Source organism: Sinohyriopsis cumingii, chromosome 2 (genome assembly GCF_028554795.1).
Source record: "Sinohyriopsis cumingii isolate HCF-2022 chromosome 2, ASM2855479v2, whole genome shotgun sequence".
In the NCBI taxonomy this organism is placed as follows: domain Eukaryota; kingdom Metazoa; phylum Mollusca; class Bivalvia; order Unionida; family Unionidae; genus Sinohyriopsis; species Sinohyriopsis cumingii.
The window spans coordinates 34,821,196-34,844,748 of record NC_142962.1 but is presented as its reverse complement, the minus strand read 5'-3'; the positions used below and the strand labels follow the sequence as shown (position 1 = coordinate 34,844,748).

General features: G+C 34.4%; 1 protein-coding gene across 2 annotated transcripts in view; it reads left to right on the top strand.

The window, feature by feature from the left end:
• Nucleotides 1–23,553, top strand: part of LOC149804607 (spastin-like) — a 106,349-nt gene that overhangs the window by 22,879 nt on the left and 59,917 nt on the right. Inside the window, exons 3-4 of one of the 2 annotated variants that reach the window (XM_089942368.1) lie at nt 6,345–6,428; nt 11,126–11,326. In XM_089942368.1, coding sequence (XP_089798494.1) covers nt 6,345–6,428; nt 11,126–11,326 — 285 coding nt within the window. The remainder of the gene's footprint in view (nt 1–6,344; nt 6,429–11,125; nt 11,327–23,553) is intronic. The other variant, XM_089942375.1, reaches the window with a different exon arrangement.

Here is a 23,553-nt window from a genome sequence, read left to right as displayed (position 1 = left end):
TATTTGGATTGACAGAGGCAAACAGCACGTAAATACAGATTTGGATTGACTGAGGCAAACACTACATTACTACATAATTGGATTGACTGAGGCAAACACTACATTGCTATATATTTGGATTGCGTGGCATACACTATATTACTATGTATTTGGATTGACTGAGGCAAACACTACATTACTACATAATTGGATTGAGTGGCATACACTATATTACTATGTATTTGGATTGACTGAGGCAAACACTATATTGCTATATATTTGGATTGCATGGCATACACTATATTACTATGTATTTGGATTGACTGAGGCAAACACTACATTACTACATAATTGGATTGACTGAGGCAAACACTACATTGCTATATATTTGGATTGAGTGGCATACACTATATTACTATGTATTTGGACTGACTGAGGCAAACACTACATTACTACATAATTGGATTGAGTGGCATACACTATATTACTATGTATTTGGATTGACTGAGGCAGACACTACATTAGTACATAATTGGATTGACTGAGGCAAACACTACATTACTACATAAATGGATTGAGTGGCATACACTATATTACTATGTATTTGGATTGACTGAGGCAAACACTACATTACTACATAATTGGATTGACTGAGGCAAACACTACATTACTACATAATTGGATTGAGTGGCATACACTATATTACTATGTATTTGGATTGACTGAGGCAAACACTACATTAGTACATAATTGGATTGACTGAGGCAAACACTACATTAGTACATAATTGGATTGACTGAGGCAAACACTACATTACTACATAATTGGATTGAGTGGCATACACTATATTACTATGTATTTGGATTGACTGAGGCAAACACTACATTGCTATATACACTAAAACCTGTCTTGTGAGACCTCTGCTATGAGAGACCACCTGTTGTGAAGGACCAGGATCTCCATGCATGGATTTATTGATTATATAGTGTTATTACCTGTTATGAGAGACCACCTGTCTTGAGAGACCAATATTTTTTGGCAGAAGAGGTGGTCTTTCAAGACCGGTTCTACTGTATTTGGATTGAGTGGCATACACTGTATTACTATGTATTTGGATTGACTGAGGCAAACACTATATTACTACATAATTGGATTGACTGAGGCAAACACAACATTGCTATATATTTGGATTGAGTGGCATGCACTATATTACTATGTATTTGGATTGACTGAGGCAAACACTACATTACTACTAAAGGGACAGTGCACATTCAAACTGCAGTCTGTTCTGAAACTAGTTAAAAGAATTAAACTATTAAGAATATCAACTTTTTGTTGGGATGACATATGTACCATGACATTTCTTTGTAGTCAAAATCACACTAAGAAATGGATGGTATGTGTTCATGTTGGGTTGCTTTAGTGTATAGGAAAATGTGAATACATGCAATACTTTTCAGTTATTTTTAGCTCACCAGGCAACCGCTCTGATGGCCTAAGTGGTGGAGCATCCATCTCCAATATGGGAGGTCTCAGGATCGAACCCAGGCTGAATCATGCCAAAGACTTATCAGAATGGTACTAGCAGCTGCCTTGCTTGGTGTTCATCATTAAGAGTTTAGTGTTAGGAATGGTCGGCCTGCTGTCAGGATAATGTGACTGGGCAGGACATGATGCCACAGTGTTAGACATCACAATAAACTGTCACTCTGTTGACATCGTAGCAGTATGACTGAAAAATAGTTAAAGCTATGTTAAAAATCCAACACACACACACACACATCACCAGCCCATAGCTTGCCAGCCCATAAGACCAAATGAACTCGTATTATGATCACACATCAAATGTGTATCCATCAACAGTTGCTACTTTAAGTTTCTCAAAAACCACTACAGCAATTTCTGGTTGACATGATCCTGTTAAGAAGGTCTCTTTAGTTCTTACCATGTTGCTAATGCACATTCAAATATGGCCTCCATCTGATAAAAATATAAAAGTGTTTAAAGAACTTTTCTAAAATGCATAATACAATTTGGTCAAATAACTCAGGCAGGAAAAGTCATAGTAGCTGACCCTGCAGTTTGAATTTGCCATGGCACTAAACCACTGAAAGTTGGACTGGCCCAGTGGATTTTGAAAGGGTGTGGGGAGTCAAGACTGCCAGTCCAATCCCAGCTTGAAATTGTGTGTAATTTTCATTCTGCAAACAAAAGAAAACAAAAAAAAAACATCTTGTCGAATGCCAGTGAATTGGTTTATGTACCTTTTATCCAAATATTTCAGTGAATATAAGTGCACTCTTTTGCGTACAATTCTGTCTCTGTGTTTCAAAGGAATTTTGGGATTTGCTAAATTGTATTATTCACTGTTGACTTTGGTAAATAATGAAATCTGTTTTGCTTATATTCTGTTTTCATGATATTGAGATTGCATGCAGGCCCCCCACTAATACTTTTCCTTCACACATTGCTGTTTTATTCTCAGATTAATTTGATGCCTTTTCCTACTCATAATTTAAAATAATGAAATTTGCTTTAAGCTATACAATACATGTTTTATGCAGCACATTTTCAATGATCTCTCTCTTTCTGTGCATGAAACTTAACACACATTTATCCCAAGGTTTGGTTGCTCAGACATCCAGTATGCAAGTCTTGCAAGTCTTATCACAACTTGACTTCTTACAGTGTCTACTTGGTCCTAAATGAAAATGGTGCTGATCTGATGTCCTCTATGGCCATCACAGCAGCCATTTCAAAATCTTGTTATTGCTTCATTTCCTAAATAGAAAGTCATATCAGCTGGGGTTCTCACCAGAAGGCTTCTTACGATGTCTACTCAGTCCTTAACTGAAAATTGTTTTGTTGAGACATTCATTATGGCCACCAAAGTGTCCATCTTGAAAATCTTGTTATCACTACTCCATCTGAATGGATGGTTATATCGGCATGGGGTTGTCACAAACAGAACTTTTATGATGATTAGTTGATCCTGAATAAAACCGGTGCCAGTATGATATTCATTATGACTGTCATGGCAGCCATCTTGAAGATCTTTTCATCGCTACTCCTCCTGAACAATAAGTCAGAGTGGCATGGGTTTTAAACCAAAAGGCTTCTTATGGGTTTTAGTTTGCCCTAAATGAAAATGTTGCCACCTGAATATCTAATATGGTCACCTCAGCAGCCATATTGAAAATCTTGTTACTGATACTCCACCTTAATGGATGGTCAGTCATATCAACTTGTGGTTTGCACTAAAGTCTCATGATAATGTCTGGTTGGTTCTAAACAAAAATGGTGCAAATCTGACATTCAATATGCATGCAATAGCTGGGCGGCAAATTCAAAGACTTGCCAGCCCCGCTTCAACCAATTGCTGAGTGGGAAAATGTGTTGAACAATGGATCAGTTTAGCTGTGCCGATATTTACAATGACAGAATTTAGTGGCTGAAAGACCCCCAGATGCTCATGTTGAACTTATAAGAGTAGATCAAAAGAACATGATGCACTAGCAGGGCAGCAAATAGCTGCTGAGTAGTGGGAAAATGTTCTGCTTTTTACAGTGACTGAATTCAGATGCAGAAAGACGCAAAGATGTACATGTGGACATTATAAGAGTACATTAAATGAACAAATTTAACTTTCATTATTGTTTGTTTTCAAGTGTAACCAAATAAGTACTGCATGTGACCTCAAAATCAAGACATGTTGAAACTTAGACAAAATGCCATTTGCAAATTTGGATAAGTATTTTGGGGTTAAATGGCAAGTGGACAAAAAATTGCAATGAGTTTCAGAGGATTACTAAAGTTGCTGGAACTGATAGTTTGGATAGTAGAGTAGCCAAGTATAAGAAAGTGCATGATGCCTGGCTTAGTGTTTGGATTAACGAAATCCAGTCTCACTCTTTATGCTCAATATGCTTCTGCTGGTGGAACTCCTTATTTTTTACCAAAATAGGAATCCAGAACTACTAGTTTTAAAAGATATGTGAGACCTCTGTAAAAGCCTGGTGTCACAGCAGATATCCACATTCTTTGTGATGTGAGGAGAAAACTGAGGAGGAAGTAGGGAGACCATGAAGGAGCAGAAAAATACAGGGAGATTAACGATGGGATTAAGAACAGCTTAAAAAAGTGAAGGAAAACTGGTTACAGGACCAGTATAAGGAAACTGAGAAAAGCCTGAACCAGAATAACAATAAAAAGGCATACCAGTTAGAGAAAGACCTAACAACAGAGAAGCAGGCGAGATCTACAGCAATCCAGGACAAAGCTGGCAAGAGTCTCGTAGAAGACCAAGAAATTATTAACAGATGGATGGAACACTGTTCTGAGTTTTACAACCAGAAAATTCCTGGAGACAAAGCTGTACTAAACTTTTCCACTGACCACAACTGAGGTTGACCACTCGATCTTCATGGAAGAAGTAGAGGCTGTAGTAAAGGCACTAAAGGAAGGGAAGTCAGCAGGGGTAGATCATATACCAGAAGAACTTGTTCAGACATGAGGAATATCCTTGATAGATGTCCCCACAACAATTTGCAACAAAATCTGGCAAACAAGAGAACAACCCACCCCATGGACCCATTGTCTGATCTCCTTTAGAAAGGGAATATGCAGCTGTGCCAGAACTACTGAACAATCAGCCTCATCAGTCACCCAAACAAGGTAATGCTTAAGATCATCTTCAACCGATTGAAACTCCATGCAGAGCACACCATTACCAAAGAATAGGCTGCTTTCAGAGCATGACATGTCACTATAGAAGAGATCTTCAGCCTTAGAATCCTATGCGAAAAGTATCTGCATCATCAACAGGACCTTTATCATATCTTCATTGACTTCAAGAAGGCTTCCAACAGTGTATGACATGCAGACTTTTGGGCCACCATGTGGATATGTAATATAAATGCAAAAATAATCAGCATCATAGAAAACCTGTGTGACAAGGAGACAAGCAAAGTTCTCATTAATGGCAATATAGGAGACTGATTCACAACCACAGTCTGGGTCGGTCAGAGTCACCCACTCTTTCACATCTGCCTGGAAAGGATCATATCCAATGCCTTGGAAGACCATGAGGACAGTGTCAATGTTGGAGGAAGAACAATCACCAACCTGTATTTTGCTGGTGATATCAATGACTTAGCAGGAGATGAACAAGAACTGGAAACCTTAATGAACCGTCTCGACCAAGCATCACTAAGTTATGGGATGGAGATCAGCTCTGAAAAGACGAAGCTAATGACAATTAAGTGGCATCCAAAAGAAAATAAGAGTGAATGGGCAGAAGCTGGGAACAGTGACAAGCTTCAAGTACCTTGGTGTTATCACCTCTGACGAAGGTTCAGAACCCAAGGTTATCTCCAGGATTGCACAGATAACATCTGCACTGGCTAGGTGAAAGCCTATTTGGAAGGACAGCAACATCACGCTTGGGTCCAAGATCAGGCTTATGCACTCCCTTGTCATGTCCATATTCCTGTATGCATGCATGACATGGACCCTGACAGCAGAACTAGAGAGAAGAATCCATGCCTTGGAGATAAGATGTTACCAAAGGATCCTGAACATCTCTTAGACTGTGTCTCTAATCAGGAGGTGCACATTAGAATCCAAGGTGCAATTGGACCATATAAATATCTGCTCACTCCTGTAATGAAACACAAACTAAGATGGTATGATCATGTCTCATGCTCATCTGGCCTGTCAAAGATTACAATGAGAGGAAGGAGAAAATAAGACAGACAAAGAAGAGATGGGAAAATAACATCAAAGAGTGGACAGGCATAAACTTCACACAAAGTCCCAAAGAGCAGTGGGGAACGGGGCAAATTGGAGAGAGATTGTTGCAAAGTCAGCAGTGGTGCCCCTACGACCAGCCAAGTTATGGGAGAAATGAAACAAAAATGATATTTGATTCAGTTCACAACTATTGATGATAGTATTTTCCACAAATTTTTCTGTCCTTGGGGATCACTGTTGAGAAGTATAATGAGCAATTTTTGTCACGATTCGACTAAATGAGGACTGGAAGTTAATACGACAGCAGCAAAACAATGGTGCATCAGCACACAAGACAGAATATATAGATGTTAAGCAGCCAGTGAGGCTAATTTTTTATTACAGTGCCAATGTTAACATGTCCCTATCCAAACAAAAGAATAAAAGATCATTTAAAAATCCCCAGTTTTGCATTTTCTAATCAGAGAAGAAAATTTTCAATGCACAGCAAGTGTTGAAAGTCACTTATTAGCATTCATATTGTTTATTTGAATATTAAATTGAAATAAAGAGTTACCATTTATGTTCTGTCAAGTTTACCTTTTGATTCATTCTTTTCTTTTTTATTTGTCTAGGTGAGTCTTGGGACAAAGCACGGCGGCTTCAGGACAAGATGATGGCTAACCTAGTTATGGCACAGGACAGACTGGGAGTTCTTGGTATGTTACTGGTTTTTATCCTTGAGTGGATACCCTCTCAATTTCCTCTGGCTACATATTCCAGTATTTATTTGTGGTAGCCAAAATAGCTCTTGGCTACAGATTGACACTAATAACTGATAAATAAATGAAAGTATAATTTGTCTTTTGGTTTGTTTTTGGTTATTTTTAACAAGAACAAAATTGAAAATTGTAATTTTATCTACAACTGAAATGGTTTAGTGTGAATCTTGATACCCAGGCCTGTCTCAGTTTAAAAGATCTCTAATTTTAAAATGATACTATAATTGTAAATCAGACTATTTTGTTGTCATTAATATCATGTAAATTTGAAAATGTGACATTCATGATAAGTAATTTTCAAGAATTGATCAATGATGAAATAAAAATGTATATTTTGTTCTTTAAATACAAAATAACCTCTTCAGGGTTATTCAGTGTCAGATTTTCAAACAAGTATATGCTTAAATTATTTAATATATAGTTTACAAATACCATGAAACAAATTGGATTATTTTTTATCTTTCGTATTTCCTTTCATTCAAGAGTCGTTTCAGTTTCCTGTATTTTAGCAACCAAGTTAGATTATCAATGCAGCACGTTTATCATTGGGTTACCTCCCTTGCTTAAGTTTCTACTTTACAGCTGGATTAACAAAATACAGTCTAGTTTCCACTAGGTCAAGGTACTATTAAAAATTTCAAGTGCTAGATTCATAGTAGCAACCACATGGTCAAGCAGTCCCTGGAAATCACCCCCCCACCCATGCCAAATTTTCTCCTTCAAAAATTTGAATTCTAAGTCTATTATGGCAAAGACTGAACCATGTTTACCCTAAATCCTTATTCTGAAGTATATGTTGCCTACATTTAAGCTAAGCTGCACCCCCTTGAAAAATAAAGAAAATAATCTTTTTTTTCTTCTCATTTACTTGATTTTAAGCTAGTGTAAATTTTGGGTACTACTGCAGAAAGGTTTGAAAAATATTCAAGTTTGCATCCTTTAAGAATGGTATTAAAAGCATCAGTGTTTATTAAGATGGCATTTTTTCTGCTCTGGGTATTAATCTTTCATACAAATTTCCATACTCATAAATAAAATAAGAGTTGCATATTTTTTCAAGGTTGAGTAATATTGGCAGTTGTTTATTTGGGAATTACAAGACTTGTTGGAGAAAAGTAGCATAATTGTTTGATAAGGCATGTCAGTGAAAAAATTTCAGGATTTTTTATTTTGTAAAAAAAAAATAGAATGTGAAAGCATGATATTTAAATTTCTTATTACAGTCTTTTGAGAAACAAAGAGAAAATAATCTTCTACTGCCAAGAAATGGTCAAAATTTATGTTTTTTTAGCCAGTAGCAATACTTGTAGTGAAGGAAGCTTGCCATAAAAGGCATATAACTCTTTGCTGATATTACTTATTGTACACTGCTCCGGTGGCCTAGTGGTTAGAGCATCCACCTCGGAAGTGGGAGGCTGTGGGTTCGATCCCTGGCCAAGTCATACCAAAGACTTACAAAAATGGTACTAACAACTGCCTTGCTTGGCGCTCAGCATTAAGAGGTTAGTGTTAGGACTGGTTGGCCTGGTGTCAGGATAATGTGACTGGGTGGGACGTCATGCTACATGTCTGTGGCATGATGCCTCAGTGCTAGACATCACTATAAACTGTCACACTGCAGACATCGTAGCAATATGTGAAAAATTGTTAAAGCTACGTTGAAAATCCAAATCAAACACACACACATGCTTATTGTAGTATATGCATGGATGCTGTGTATTGAGCCCTTTTTTATTTGCATGAATTAACCAGGCTTCTTTTTATACTTATTTTCATTTTTACATGTTACTGAAGTGTGTATATATATATATATATATATATATATATATATATATATATATATATATATATATATATTGGTTAAATTACTGGTGGGAATTCTGTTCTGTCCTCAGATCAACTTTAAATTTGGTATATTTATTGAATGATGGAAATGGATTTTGTTTCTTTCTGGTCAAACTGTATCAGTCATGATTTTAAATCAATTTTTAAATATAACATGCATGTAACAAACAGCATTTACTCATTCTCTGATGAACCTGTAATTAATTTCATATATTTTATTTAAAATTTTAATATTTTCTCAAAAATTGAAACAGTTCAATATGTGACTGGGTAAATGTATTTATTATTATTATTATTATTATTATTATTATTATTATTAAAATATCCATTTGAGTAATAAATATACTAAAACCAAAGAAGAAGTATATGGGTATTTTGGATCGAAAAACCTTAGATGTCATTATTAAAAAAATAATATGATGTGACTAAATACAACATCATGATAAATGGCCTACTGTTATTTGCTGCAAAGTGACATGCCGTTAATGTTCTCTGTGAGAAAATTAAAATGTATTTAACTTTTCTGTATTAATGAATGATTGTTGTTAATTTCTTGCTGCTTTTTTAAGTGTTGTAAGTGTTACACACAACCTTGGCATGTATAATCTCCCTTTTTTCATTGTGATGTTTTTTTATTGAACACCTTTTATTATTTTTAAGAACTATGTCCTATATTTTATATATATATATATATATATATATATATATATATATATATATATATATATATATATATATATATATATATATACACACACACAGAGTGGAACCCTGCTTTAATGTGATAATTGGGGTCCAAAAAATTGGATCATGTTCATAGCTGGGTTGCATTAATGCGGGGTCTTGACAGTACTTTCCTTTTTCAGAAAACAACTCATTGGCACATATTCGTGTATTCATGTCTCAACACAGCTTACTATCATGCTATCATGGCGTGCAGTTCATCCATAATGCATGTAATTCCATTGAAAAAATGCATACAGATTTAAAATATTCAATAATTTTGTCCTTGATCATTGTGTCTGAATTCAACATCAAATATATAACATGAACACAGTATTAACACCATTTACTTGCCATCTGAAATCGTATGGCTGGTACTTGCAGTTAATCCATAACACATGTGCTCGACATGATCTTGATGTTAAGAAAGAAAAAGCAATAATCTGAAGAGAAAAAAATCATACCGTGACAAAAATACCTTAGATCACCTCCATGACCCGATTTTTTTTTTATAGATTATTGTTTTTTCCTCTCAACATCAAGCATCTGTGATCCATAATACATGTAATTCCATTGCAAAAATTGCATACATATTTAAACTATTCAATAATTTTGTCACAGATCGTTATGTGTCTGAATTCAACGGGAAAAATTAACAGCAAAATTAGGTTAAGAATGATGAAGCACATGTAAGGTTCATTACGTTCCAGGGTCTATGAATGGTGTCTGTACAAATTTTATACTGCTAAATTTTTCTCATATGCATTTCCATGTACATTTATCCACTGTAAATTCCCAATAATTAACATTTGTACACCTGTTCATTTGAATGACTACAGCAAGAATAATTAACAATCAATATATGCTTTCAGCGTGCATATAACTTTTACTTCAGATTTTGTGAATATTGAAAGAAATGTGTGAAAACTATTATACTAATCATTGAACAGGGTGCAGAGAAATACTTGGTGTTTGTGAACTTGCTTTTCCATAATGGTAAAATATTTTTATAAAAAATAGGAAATTAATAATGAGTTCATAAGCAAACACCATACACATGTAAAACCTGAGAAGTAAGTGCAGTAGGCCTGCAAAGGTCACGAGTCACTTTTATAAATTTTTTAAAGCTGAACGCATGCACAATTTCATACCCTATCAGTTGACCAGCTAATAAAGTGGATATTATTTACTGGTCAACTGATTGTCTAATAACACCTCCAAGCCCAGCAAACATGTTGGTGGTTTTCATTTTTTTATGTTTATTAAATTGTGAGAATCTTTTATCAAGCACCGCATTGTCTGCTGCTTGGTTGTGTATGCAGTTAAAGAAGAAACACATGTTGGCTATTGTTTCAGCAATGATTGTATACAGAATTAATTGAAGACACTCACAAAGACGACTTACTACCTTTACTCATGGATCAGTAATAAGTAACATTTCCAATAATGTTTATTTTGGCATAACACTTTAAGAACCTGGTGAAATTGTTAAATTTCAGAAGCCATGCCACGATCATATTATATTTGAATTCATACGCAAACTCTTCCCCAAAATGTAAAAAATGTTTTACACACTATTTCTTGTATTTAAAAAAAAAAAAATTCTTCTGGGTATGAGAAAAATACATGTACATGTAGTTCAAATTTCAGGAACCATGCCATGATTGTATTCAGATTCATACGTAATCTCTTCCTCAAAATGGTAATACATTTTTTATACACTATTTCATGTACTCTGAACAAAAAAATACTTTTTCATGTGCGAATGAATATATACAATTTTGGGAGTCAAGCCACAACTGTATTATATCTGAATTCGCATTATTGAGGGGTTCATTATAGCGGGGTTGCACTGTGTGTGTGTGTGTGTGTGTGTGTATATATATATATATATATATATATATATATATATATATACATACATACATACACACACACATACCTCTGGTGAACTTTGTGATGTCATAGTTTTTCCTCTTGTGTCATATACATGTTTGCCTTAGTTTGTTTTTGCTGCTTTTGTTATCGTAGATCTGTGTTTTCTTTTGTTTTCTTGTGAATACTAGAGAAGCAGCCGAGGAAAATGTCAACCAACACAGAAGGTGCAACCACATCACAAACAAATGCAGAGCCCTTGCCATCCCCAAAACTGGGACCCACAAACATTAGAGCAAGAACCCCTTCTGCCCCGTCCAATAAAAGTACTGAGCACTCTCCATCTGCTCCCTCAACAGTTAGATCTCGAATAGATAGATCCCAATCAACAGGTACTTGCTTATTTTTTTAACAGATTCTATACCAGTTATATGAACTTGAGAATGGTGTGGAATATTGGGACATCAGATAATTGAATCAGTGTGAAATGGTTTGGAATATGTTGTATTGGCTCCAGATGAACACGGATTTTGAATACTGAATTCATTTATTAGCTCACCTTTCCATAAGACCAAGTGAGCTTATGGCATGGTACTGTGTCCATGATCATCAGTCTGTCATCCATCCATCTTTCTGTCAAGTCAACATTTGCTTGTTACCATGGGGAGGTCATTTTTTTGTTCTGATTTTGGTAAAATTTTGAATATATGCTTTTATCATCAAGATGTCTAACAAGCTCCAGGTATGTTAAAGAGTTATCCTGCATCCGATTGGCTCAATTTGTTACCACCGTGGAGGTCATAATTCTAATCTGATCTGATTTTGATCAGACTTATAATATATTGCTTATATCTTCAAGATCATCATGATTTCAGACAGGTTTGATAAGTGTGATACACACATTAATGAGGTGATCTTGTATCTGATTGGCTCAACGTTTTGCCACTCTGCAGTCTATATTTCTGATCTGATAATAATAATAATAATAATAATAATAATAATAATAAAGACTTTATTTAGAGAAGGTAACTCAGTTAGTTACAGAACTAATCTACCTTGAGGCCTTCTGTCTGTTATGTGCAATATATACAGTATATACAACATGATGTGAAGAATCTGGCTTGACACTAAATAATTAAGGAATTTTAAAATTCAAAGTATCAAGCTGGAACACGTGCACAGGCATCTGTGAAAACATAAACATATAAAAAAAAACATAAAATATCATCCTGCATTGAAAAATTCAACAATGAAAATGATGCAAAATTACAGAAATCCAGGTGGTATTTTTTGTACTATAACTGTTAAATTTTCTAAAGATTTCATCTTTTTAAGACATTGAATATGAAAAGAAGAAATGCTAGGAGCCTGCCTTTTGTCACTGGGAATTTTGTTCCATACCATTAGACCAGTATATTGAAAACTATTTTTTAAACAATTCCTTCTTTGGCTTTGTATAATGTAATTTTTACTTCTTATGGACCTTAAATTTGGAGTACTGTCAGAATCTCTTTGGTGAAAGATATTGCTTAGATAGACAGGAATGGCTTTTCTCGATACTTTATACATAAATTTGACCTTTCTAAGAAATATTCTTTCATATATTGTTAAAACCTTTACATTATTCATTGCATCATGAAAATTGTCTATACACTGATCTAGAATTAAATGGCAAGCCCTCTTTTTGAGTCTTAAAATTGTTGCTATGTTTGAATTAGAGGTATTACCCCATATCACATTACAGTAGTCCAGATATGGCTGAATATAACTTTGATAAAAGATGACCCTATACTGGAGAGGAATGTATGTTTTGATTTTCCTCAGTAGCCAGAGATGAGAATTAACCTTTTTTGAAACATGTTTAATGTGAATAGACCAAGTAAGATTGTTATGTACAAATACACCAAGAATTATATCTTGAGAGGTCATATTAAGGCTCACATTGTCAAATAGAACTTGGAGTTTGTTGCTATCTAGCCTTGCTCATTTTTGTTGTGTTGTAACTAGTAGGGCTTTAATTTTTTCTGTATTTATGATCATACTGTTTTCCTTGCACCATACTTGAAGTCTGTTGAGAGCATCTCGTAAGTTATTTTTAATTACCATTTTGGTTTTACTAATTGATGAAGGTCAGACTTGAAATACATTTTTTTATCTTCACAGTTTCAGATGGGTTTGATAATGTGTGAGATCTATGCAGTATAATTAGATGATATTGCATCTGATTAGCTGAGCTTGTTATGACTCTGGAGTCCTTGTTTCAAATCCTAGTTTGATCAAACTTGGTATCTTGGACAAGTTTGATAATTTGTGAGACCCATTCATATTATTAAGGTGATCTTGCATCTGATTGGCTGAGGTTATTACCACTTTGAAGGCCGTATTTCTGATCTGATTTGGATCAAACTTCGAATATATTGTTTATCCCTTTAGGATTTCTGTAGTTAGCAACAGGCCAGATCAATGCATATTAACAAAGTGGTTTTGCATCTAGTTGGCTGTGCTTGTTACCATTTAGAAGTCCATATTTTTTATCCGGTTTTAATCAGATTTGAAATATTTGCTCGTATCATTCAGATATTTGACAGGTTCATCAATAAACAAAATGCATGCATATTAATGAGGTGATCTTGCATGTTATTGGCTGATCTTGTTACCATTCTGGAAGTCGTATTTTAATTGCTCTTAAATCTCTCTTGAGATATCGTTCTTTATCATCAAGCTTCTTTATTAGTTAAGTAATGAGCAAGATCCATCCATATTGATGAGGTGATCTTGCATCTGATTGGGTTGAGCTTTTTACAACACTGCATTTTATATTTGCTATGCGATTTTGAGTAAAGGGGGAAATGTTTTTTAAAAAGATCATCAGGCTATCTATAGAGTTTTATTATAAACAAGATTTTGTGGTATTGTTAAAATTCAGTGCAGTTAGAAATAATTCTTGAATCATATGCAGTGTATTCATTTTTTTTCCCATTGAAAATATTATCTTGTTCAGGTGGAATGCAAGGGAATTAACCCATGATATTTGTTAGTGAAAATCACAAATTTTGATTGCATAGAATGATTACATAGAATTCATCCCATTGCAAAATGTATGCATATCAAATTGAAAAAAGTGTTAGGATGTTAAATGAGTAAGTTTAAATAAAACAATTGATACATTAGTAAAATAGTTTACCTTAGGGATTAAAATGAATAATTTATAATTCACACCTGGAAAAAAAAGAAATATTAGAGAAAATGTACATTTGCAGGCTTGCATAAACTGTCTGCATTGTTGTAATTAAGGATCAGAATTTCTCTAGATATTTGTTTGCAAGTAATTTTTTTGTTTGTTCTATTATGTATTTGCTCCTGTAACATATTTCCTGTAAAAACCATGTCTGCTCTTAATAAATTATTTGATGAGAATTATTTCTAAAAACCCTGCTCCATATGATATTCCTAAATATTTGGAAGCATGTTTGATTTGTTTAGTGAAATAGAATTTGGCAGTTGCGCTTATTGCTGTGCCAAAGCGCCTGAAACATTTGTCATTTATATTTTGTCGCATTTATTGTGCCTTATCTTTTCATTTTTATGGCATTTTATTAATTCAAAGCCATTACTCACAGATTAATTGGAATTTATGTTTTATTTTCTAGTTTTTGATTTAAAATAGCCTGATATGCTTTTCTTCTAAAATTCTTCCGAATTGAATTGCCAAAGAAACCCATGACCTAAAACCTCCCACAGACCTGTGAAATATAATTTCAGTTCACATGCAAGACATGTGACCATGTAGAGCACAAATCAAAGTTTTCTCAGGTCTTGGATGACTTTGATTATTTGGCAGGAAATATTTTATTAATTATGCCTTTATTTTTGGAATTCATATTGAACAGGCTGTAGAGAAACAGATAAAAATCACCATAAATTTGGGAGATGGTTTGGTGATTCGTACTAGTCCTTACAAATTGGAAATATGCTTATTTTTTATTAAACCTTAGTAAGACCAAAAAAAGTTCTTACTTTAAAAAATGGAAAAATAATTAAAAAGTCTTTTTTTTTCTTCTAATTCCTTCATCTATAATATCAGCTTTATTGTGACAGATGCTAAGATTTTTTTTGTTTATTGAACAATAATCAAAAATCTTACCGGAAACAGGAAATAGAAGTCAGTATACCAATCAGCACACCTCGAAAGAATCTGTGACTCTTTCAGCATGGAGGTACAAAATCAACTGAGTTGTAACAATGTTTGGTCCTTACATTGAAGACATTTTTTCTTATAAAGTCTTTACAAAGTCATTACCCAATTTTTAAAAAAAATTGTGTGAACCATATAGTTTGCATAGATAGTGGTTTTGCAATACTACAACGAGGAATGGTCCACTGTTAAGTTTTCTATAAAGTTGAATGACGGGCCTCTTGTTGGTAGGTTTCACATCAAAGGTTGAGCCTCAAGTGGACATGATGTCAAAAAGTGAAATTTTGTGAAAATGAGAGTGTAACCTTGTAGATGTTAGGCCAATGTAGAATGTATTCATTTTACCTGCATGAAGTAATTTTTCATATACTTTTTTAAACTTATAGTAAATTTAAAATAGTTTTTAAAAACTTCTGGAATTTTTTTCAAGAAAATAGTTGTTCACCAATCTACAAGTCCCATTATCATTACATATCATGATGGTCACTTCATATAGGCAACTGACACACTTTGCACCATAACATACAATAATGCCCAAATACCACCATTATGTGCGAAAGCTTGTATATTTCAGATTATTTGAATAATACTGAATCTTGAAAGGTATTTGTACTAAACATCGTTTGGTTCTATTCAAACTGGATATCAATATTTCATCACATTATGAGCCATGCAATTTCTTCCTTGAAATGAGAAACCAGGCCATTTCTCATATGTGTATGTATGAATTAATCTATGTTGATTGGCGACCTCAGTGGGTCATCTGATTTCAGTCGAAAGCTGCAACACAAGATCTGATGATGTTAACATTGTAAACATAAGAATCCAACACAATACTCGGATTGTCTTCAGCCCAAGTTAAACCCTTCCAAGTATTGCAGTGCTGATGATGATCACCAGTAATCTCTTCAGTCTCATTTTTATCTGATTCACACTTTTTTGTTCTCAGATCTGCTTAAAGTTGGCTTGCCTCTCTTCATTCCCTCTTGAATCAGTTTGTGCACCATGTGTGAATGTTAATTATTTATCATGACAGAATTTGTAAACAAAAATGTATCACATCACTGCTTGTGGAGCACTACTGAAAAAGAACATAATTTTGAGCAACTTTCTCGACCAAATTAAGGGGCGTTACCTCTTAATTCTAAACTGAACATTTGAACGTCGTTGAAACCTGAAATCTTGATTATTTCAAAGAACAGTTTATGTCAGATAGCTATTTTAACAAATCACTCCCTTCATTCCAAACTTTATTTAGATTAGAAGAATTTTGAAATTTCAGGTTAACATCGGCATTGAGGCTTTAAATAACAGTATTCTTACTTGAAATTTATGTATGTGTCACTGTGGTCTTCACGGTTTCTTGTCAGCATGTTTTAAGGGTGTTAAAGGTCATGGTCATTAGGGGCAATGAATAGCTGAGTGAGTCACAAAAGCATTAGAATGACCTATTTTAAATTGTTTAAATGTTTGAATACTTCATTATCTTGTCATGAAAATTTCCATAGTATGTCATGACCTACCCAATTCAGGCAGTAACATTGCTTTTGGGAGGCATGGACATTGTAGTAGGCTTTTCTGGGTAAACATTCAGCAGTCATAAAATAGACTGGGTAAATATTGTGTCTTGTCAAAAGAATAATTATCAAAATGTGGGAGACTTTAAACCTTGCATTTTGATGAGAACTACAGCTGTATAGTGAAATAGGTTAGTTGGTGCTTCACTGACTTTTGTTCAATGTCATGCATTTTTGATGTCAGAATCATTAAGCTATTATTACCACATCCTTATAACAGAAGAAGGTCATTGTGAAATACATTTCACATATTACAAGCTTAGGTTAAGTTTTTTTTGTTTATTTCATGACCCCATTGCTTCGTTATTTTATCTCGTGTTTGTAGTTGTTAAACCTGGAAACATGAAGTTGTTGATAGGGTGCATCTTGATGAGTACTACACACTAATTTTAAATATAGTTAACTGTGACCCGTATTTCATGCTTTTGTTGACTTTGGTTCAGTTTGTTATGTTTATTGTTCATGCCTAAATCATTAAACTATATGATTGTATACATCTCTCTTAGTACTATACTATCCTATCCTATCTAGAATCATGAGACTTGGTGATTGGTCCTGATGAACACAATTTGTAAAATTAGCTAGTGGACTATTTCAAGATCTGTATCAAAGTGCAGGTACTATAGTGAGTTGATAAAAACCAGAGATTAATGCAGGCATGCATCCTGATGAGCACTGCTCCTTTATTTTTATAGTGTCATTATGGCCCATATTTGATGCTTCATTGACTTGGGTTAAATTTATGTTTGATTTTCATCTCTCAGACACTGTTCGTGCTAGAATCATGAAATTAATAATGATATGCATTTCATTCAATCCCACACCATTACAGCAAAAGCTTGTTTTTTACCTATATATCATCTTTTGCTGGCTGTGCTTAAGATATTGCATTTGGTTTATGATCATTTGAGTTTTGGACATGTTATAGTACTAACAGATCCCTTGCTAGGCACTCAGCGTTAAGGGGTTTAGTGTTAGGACTGGTTGGCCTGGTGTCAGGATAATGTGAATGGTGCCCCAGTCCTAGACGTTGCTATAAACTGCCATACTTCAGACATCCTAGTGATATTACTGAAATGTTTTTAAAGCTACATTAAAAATCCAAAGCCACACACATACACACACCTACAGTCATAAAATTTGGTGGGTGGATGCATCATAATAAGTTCTACATCCTTATTGCAAAATAGGTCTCTATTACCTATTTTTCATGTTTCTGTGACTTTGTTGAAATTTTGTTAAAAGTTCATTTATTGGGTTGCGTCTTTATACTATATCATGAAACTTGGTAATGTTATGCTTCTCTGTTACTGCCTGCGACTTATAACCAATGGTGGTCACCCTACCTTGCATATTATGTTTATCCAGCATGAGTTAATTGTATTTATAATCACATATATACATTCATTTATAATATTCCTGTATCCATCCTAGCCTTCTCACATGGTTATTTCTTGCCAGTACAGTTGGAAGAAGGAATAAGTATGTTTATTCCGTGGTACATTTTCCATATTAATGACTATACATCAATTATTGTAATAGAGGTTATCCTCAGTTTGTTACCTGTATATTATTGTAAATGTCATTGACTATAAGAAGTAAATAAGTGTACTGCACGCTGCATGCTTTTCATGTGAGGCCTTTCTATAATGGTTTAATCAAGGTAATTGTTGATACAGGAACTATGGTTGTACTGGTGACTGTCACTCCAAGGTTACTGAAAGCCTGTAACTTTCACTCAGTATAATTTGGCTTCTAGGGATAGGCAATGATAACAACTTTTCTAGCAAGTTTTAAGAACAGTGATTTTAAAAATGATACAAAACAACATTAATCTCTGGTACAAAAACATGCGGTTTTTATCTACTCATTATAGTACTTCTACTTTGATACAGGGCTGGAAATCAGTAATGGTACACTAGCTCAATGCTTGTCAGTTTCCTTTCAGACCTGTAATTTTCATCATGTCATTAGTTTGATGGCTAGTAAAGTTGTTGCCAGACAGCATTTGTTTGGATGATTAGTGAAGATTCAGCTGGGCATGTAAATTTTGTCATTTACTAGACCTTGCTACAACGAAATTTATGTTAGGCCTCTGATATCAGAGAATAGAAAGTTCTTTGTATGTTTTTATCTTCTATGCCCTGTCGCAGTCATTAGGCATGTAGGTGGGTGGGATGGTTGGTGGGTGGTTCCATGGCATCTCAGTACAATAATGGCTATATAGTACCACTGAAACATTAAAAGTTCTGATATAAAGAGAAAGATCAATAATTACAATACTGCTCCAGTGGCCTAGTAATTAGAGCCGCTGCCTCGGATGCGGAAGGTCGTGGGTTCTATCCCCAGCCGAGTCATACCAAAGACTTACAAAAATGGTACTAACAGCTGCCTCGCTTGGCGCTCAGCATTAAGAGGTTAGTGTTAGGACTGGTTGGCCTGGTGTCAGGATAATGTGACTGGGTGGGACATCATGCTACATGCCTGTGACATGATGCCCCAGTGCTAGACATCACTATAAACTGCCACACTGCAGACATCATAGCAATATGACTGAAATATTGTTAAAGCTATGTTAAAAATCCAAATCACACACACACACCTCAATAATTACACTCATGTTACATAAAGAAACAATAATTAAGAAAAAGAGAAAAATGCCCAATTATTAAAATTAATGAGCCAAAAGAGCTCTTAAGGTTCTTCTCCATAGTTTCGTATTTTGTACTGGGCTAATTTTTCTTCAGAAGAAGTGAGTTCTTACCTTTGCCTTGTGAATCAAGGTTTATTTCATAAAAAATTCAAGAATGCCTATATTGGCGTGAATTGGTTTTATTTAAGCATTCAATATGTACCAAATACTGCAGGGACCGCTCCGGTGGGCTAGTGGTTAGAGCTTCTGCCCCAGATGCAGGAGGTCGTGGGTTTGAACCCCGGCCGAGTCATACCAAAGACTTTTAAAAATGGTACTAACAGCTGCCTCGCTAGGTGCTCAGCATTAAGAAGTTAGTGTTAAGACTGGTCAGCCTGGTGTAATGATAATGTGACTGGGTGGGACATCATGCTACATGTCTGTGGCATGATGCCCCTGTGCTAGACATCACTTTAAAATTGCCACACTGCAGACATCGTTGCGATATGACTGGAAAATTGTTAAAGCTATGTTAAAAAATCTAAAACACACACACACACACACACAAATACCACAGGTATCTAGCTCATTATGTTTACCAAGGGTTCAAATGCAAAATTATGTGCACAGAATTAATGTCTTGTTTCAGAAAGCAAATTCAGATGCCCTATTTGCAGTAAGCAGAACTTAACTTTAGCCTTGCTCCCAATCTAGACATTTCTATGCATCACATGTACTCAACAAACATCTACACTTTTCTATGCATTTCATGATACCTAATCAACAAGTACACCTTTCTATGCATTACAACATCTACACATTTCTATGTATTACATGGCACCTGATCAACATCTACACATTTTTGTACATTACATGGTACCTAACAAACATCTACACATTTCTATGCATTGCATGGTACCTAATCAACACGTACACCTTTCTATGCATTACAACATCTACACATTTCTATGTATTACATGGCACCTGATCAACATCTACACATTTTTGTCCATTACATGGTACCTAACAAACATCTACACATTTCTATGCATTGCATGGTACTTAATAAACATCAACACATTTCTATGCATTACATGGTACCTAATAAATATCTACACCTTTCTATGCATTACATGGTACCTAATAAACATTCTACAAGTTTCTACACTTAACATGGTTGTTGTTGTTGTTGTTGTAGGGTTTAACGCCATTTTTCAGCACACGATAGGCTATACATGGCAGCCAGTATTAATGGTGGAGGAAGAACCCGGGAGAACCCCGGAAAGAACCACCGACCCACAAGAAGCTATTGGCAAGCTTTCTCACATACCCAGATTGGCTGAATCCGAGACTGGAACCCATGCAGACAGAGGTGAGATGGCAGTGATCCATAACGGACAGCACTTTAAACCACTCAACCACTTGGGGCCCCCTTAACATGGCACATAAAAACATCAGTAATGTATGTCAGTTCATTATTGATTCGTTGTGAGGTAACTATGATATAGTCATATCTATGTAAGCATGTTGACCAATTTTTTTTGTGTTGACCAAGTTTTTGTGATGTATTTCTTGCTATTAGGCATTTAATTCTAATTTAACCGACTATTTATTATTCATGGTGTGATCCAAAAAAGTGGTTGATTGATGGTAATGTTCTTTGTAACATAAGCAAGTGATTAATTAATTATAAGATTTTTATTAGGAATATTGTTTCTTAATGTTATTATCTCATTTCAGTTTAAATGTATAGTTTTAGAAAGCAGCTATTGCAGGAATTCTCCCCTACATTGCTGTGCATAATAGCATATTAAAATTCTAAATCCTAATTATGGGACAGATTAAATAAATTGACGAAAATAAAAATGCTTGTGTTATTTCTTCCAGTCTACTGAGTATGCAGAGTTCCAATCAAATCATACTGAGAGATGATACTGGAAGTGAAATTTTTATTTACATAAGGAATTCCCTTAATTTTGTCGTGGTGGCTTGGTTCTCTTCTTTTAATTAAAGTCATTTGTCAGGAAGTAAAAATGCTTTTTTTGGGTTTAGTTTTGATAAAATAGCCAATTAAAGTAATAATCATGTCTTCTTTAAGAATGGATCTGACATTTTGTTCTCAGATATCAACATTGAAATGTCTCCAGACTCGAGTTACACAGGATGATGATCAGCCATAGTGGTTGGCAGTTGTGCACAGTAATGAAATTAATCCATTTACCATAATAATTGCTTATAAAATGAGTCAAACTGCAAACAACAAAAACCTGATCTGCCATAGCATAATGTGCCTGCAGATCAAGGTCTGAATTGTTTGTTGAACTGATAACTCCTAACAAATTGCACAAACCCAGATCTGTGCATTGTGCAATGGCAGGTCTGGGTCTGTGCAGTTTGCAGTGGACTCGACTTATAAGTGAGCCTGTACGGTATATAGCAGTTGTGACCATTATACAATTTGCAAGAAACGGCAATAGAAATAGAGTAATTCCATTTGTATTTTCCAGTTTGATTTGTTGAAAATTTAATTGAAACAAACATTTGCAGCTCAACAACAGGATGATCATAAAACTATTGGTCCTAACTTGACAGATGCAAGTGCATCTGAGGTGTCAGCCTTTTTTGGCATATTGATTTATATGGGCCAAATACAGGTCCCTGGCAATAGTTTTTATTGGTTGAATGTCATGTTTCTTTCAAATCAAGGGTTTAAAGATGCAGATGGTTTGAAAAATTTTCTATACTTTCACCAAAATGATGATGACAGATTTTTTCTGCAGGTCACCCTGATCCTCTCAGCCTCTCAGACTTAAAAAAAAAGAAATGTGTCCTGTACTAGATAATTCTCTTGCCAACATTAAGATGGTATACAAGCTGAAACTACTGATGAAAGTTTATTTATATTATGCAGTTTATTACTCACAGTTTTATGTTGAACAAATAATGCCTTGAACACCTTTCAAAGCATTAGGTTCAAAGTAGTCATACAGATTTACATACATACATAGTAGATACATACATACATACATACATACATACTTACTTACTTACACTGAATGAATAACAAATTGTTTGATATTAAAATTTGGTTTCATTACTCGTTTCAAATTAAATTTAGAAAAAGAATCACTAAAATTTCTGCTAAAAATCAAGATAATATTTTTCTGCATAAGTCTAATGTAAATGTTGTGATGGAATTATTTTTAATGAATAATGTCTAAATATTGAATCAAAATACAGAAACATCTTTTAATTATTAATTTTGCTTTTAGAATGAATGTAACTAATCTCAAGTATTTACCTATAAAAAATCATGTTTAATTTTATCAGAAGTCCAAAATTGTAGTTTCACATGTTTGACTCTCAAGATAATTTGCTTGAGAAAGATGTGTTATTCTATTTGCCAATTGTTGTCAGTATGATTTCTAAATTTAATTTATTTTAGAACATTATTGATATTTCTGCAATTCTCAGATTCACAAAGCAATTATTATATGGCAGAATACATAAATGTTTTAACATGCTTAAGTTATGAATAGAATAAATAATCAGTAGACCCCCTCCAAAAAAATATGTATGTTTACCACAATATACCTGATTACCAGTGATCATCATCCCATTTTCTGTAATTACCAGTACACTTAATTGAATTAGAAACTATTCAGGCGATGCAATACTATAATTTTTATAAGATGAATTTGCCTTGCCTTACAGTTTGTTTTTCTGGGGAGCAAGGTTATGAAATTATCATCAGCATATGGAAGGCACAGATTATACATTTAGATTTTCATATGGAAAACAAAGGGTTAAAAAAGTTAAGTCGGTCAGATTTCATCTACAGCAGACAATAAAGGTAATTAAATCACCAGTATAAAAATTAATTTATTTCAGAACTGGGATAGGGTGAAATATGGCTTTTCTTCTGGTTTTCAAGCTTTTCTGCTCATTCCCAAACTGATTTAAGTGGGCTAAGAAAGTCTGAAAAAAATAAAAAAAATACAGAGACACACGGATAGAAAAATTTATTTTGGTCACAAATCCAACCCCATTACCACTGTGCCGCTGTGGCTTACTGCATCCTTTTGAGAATGCAGTGAAATCTTCAGGGGAAGCAGCTAGAGGAATTAGTATGAAACACTGATCCAGAATAAAGAACATCGCAGGCCATTGTCTTGTATCAAGAAGAATGCAGTGATACAAATAGTCCCTTCCCCA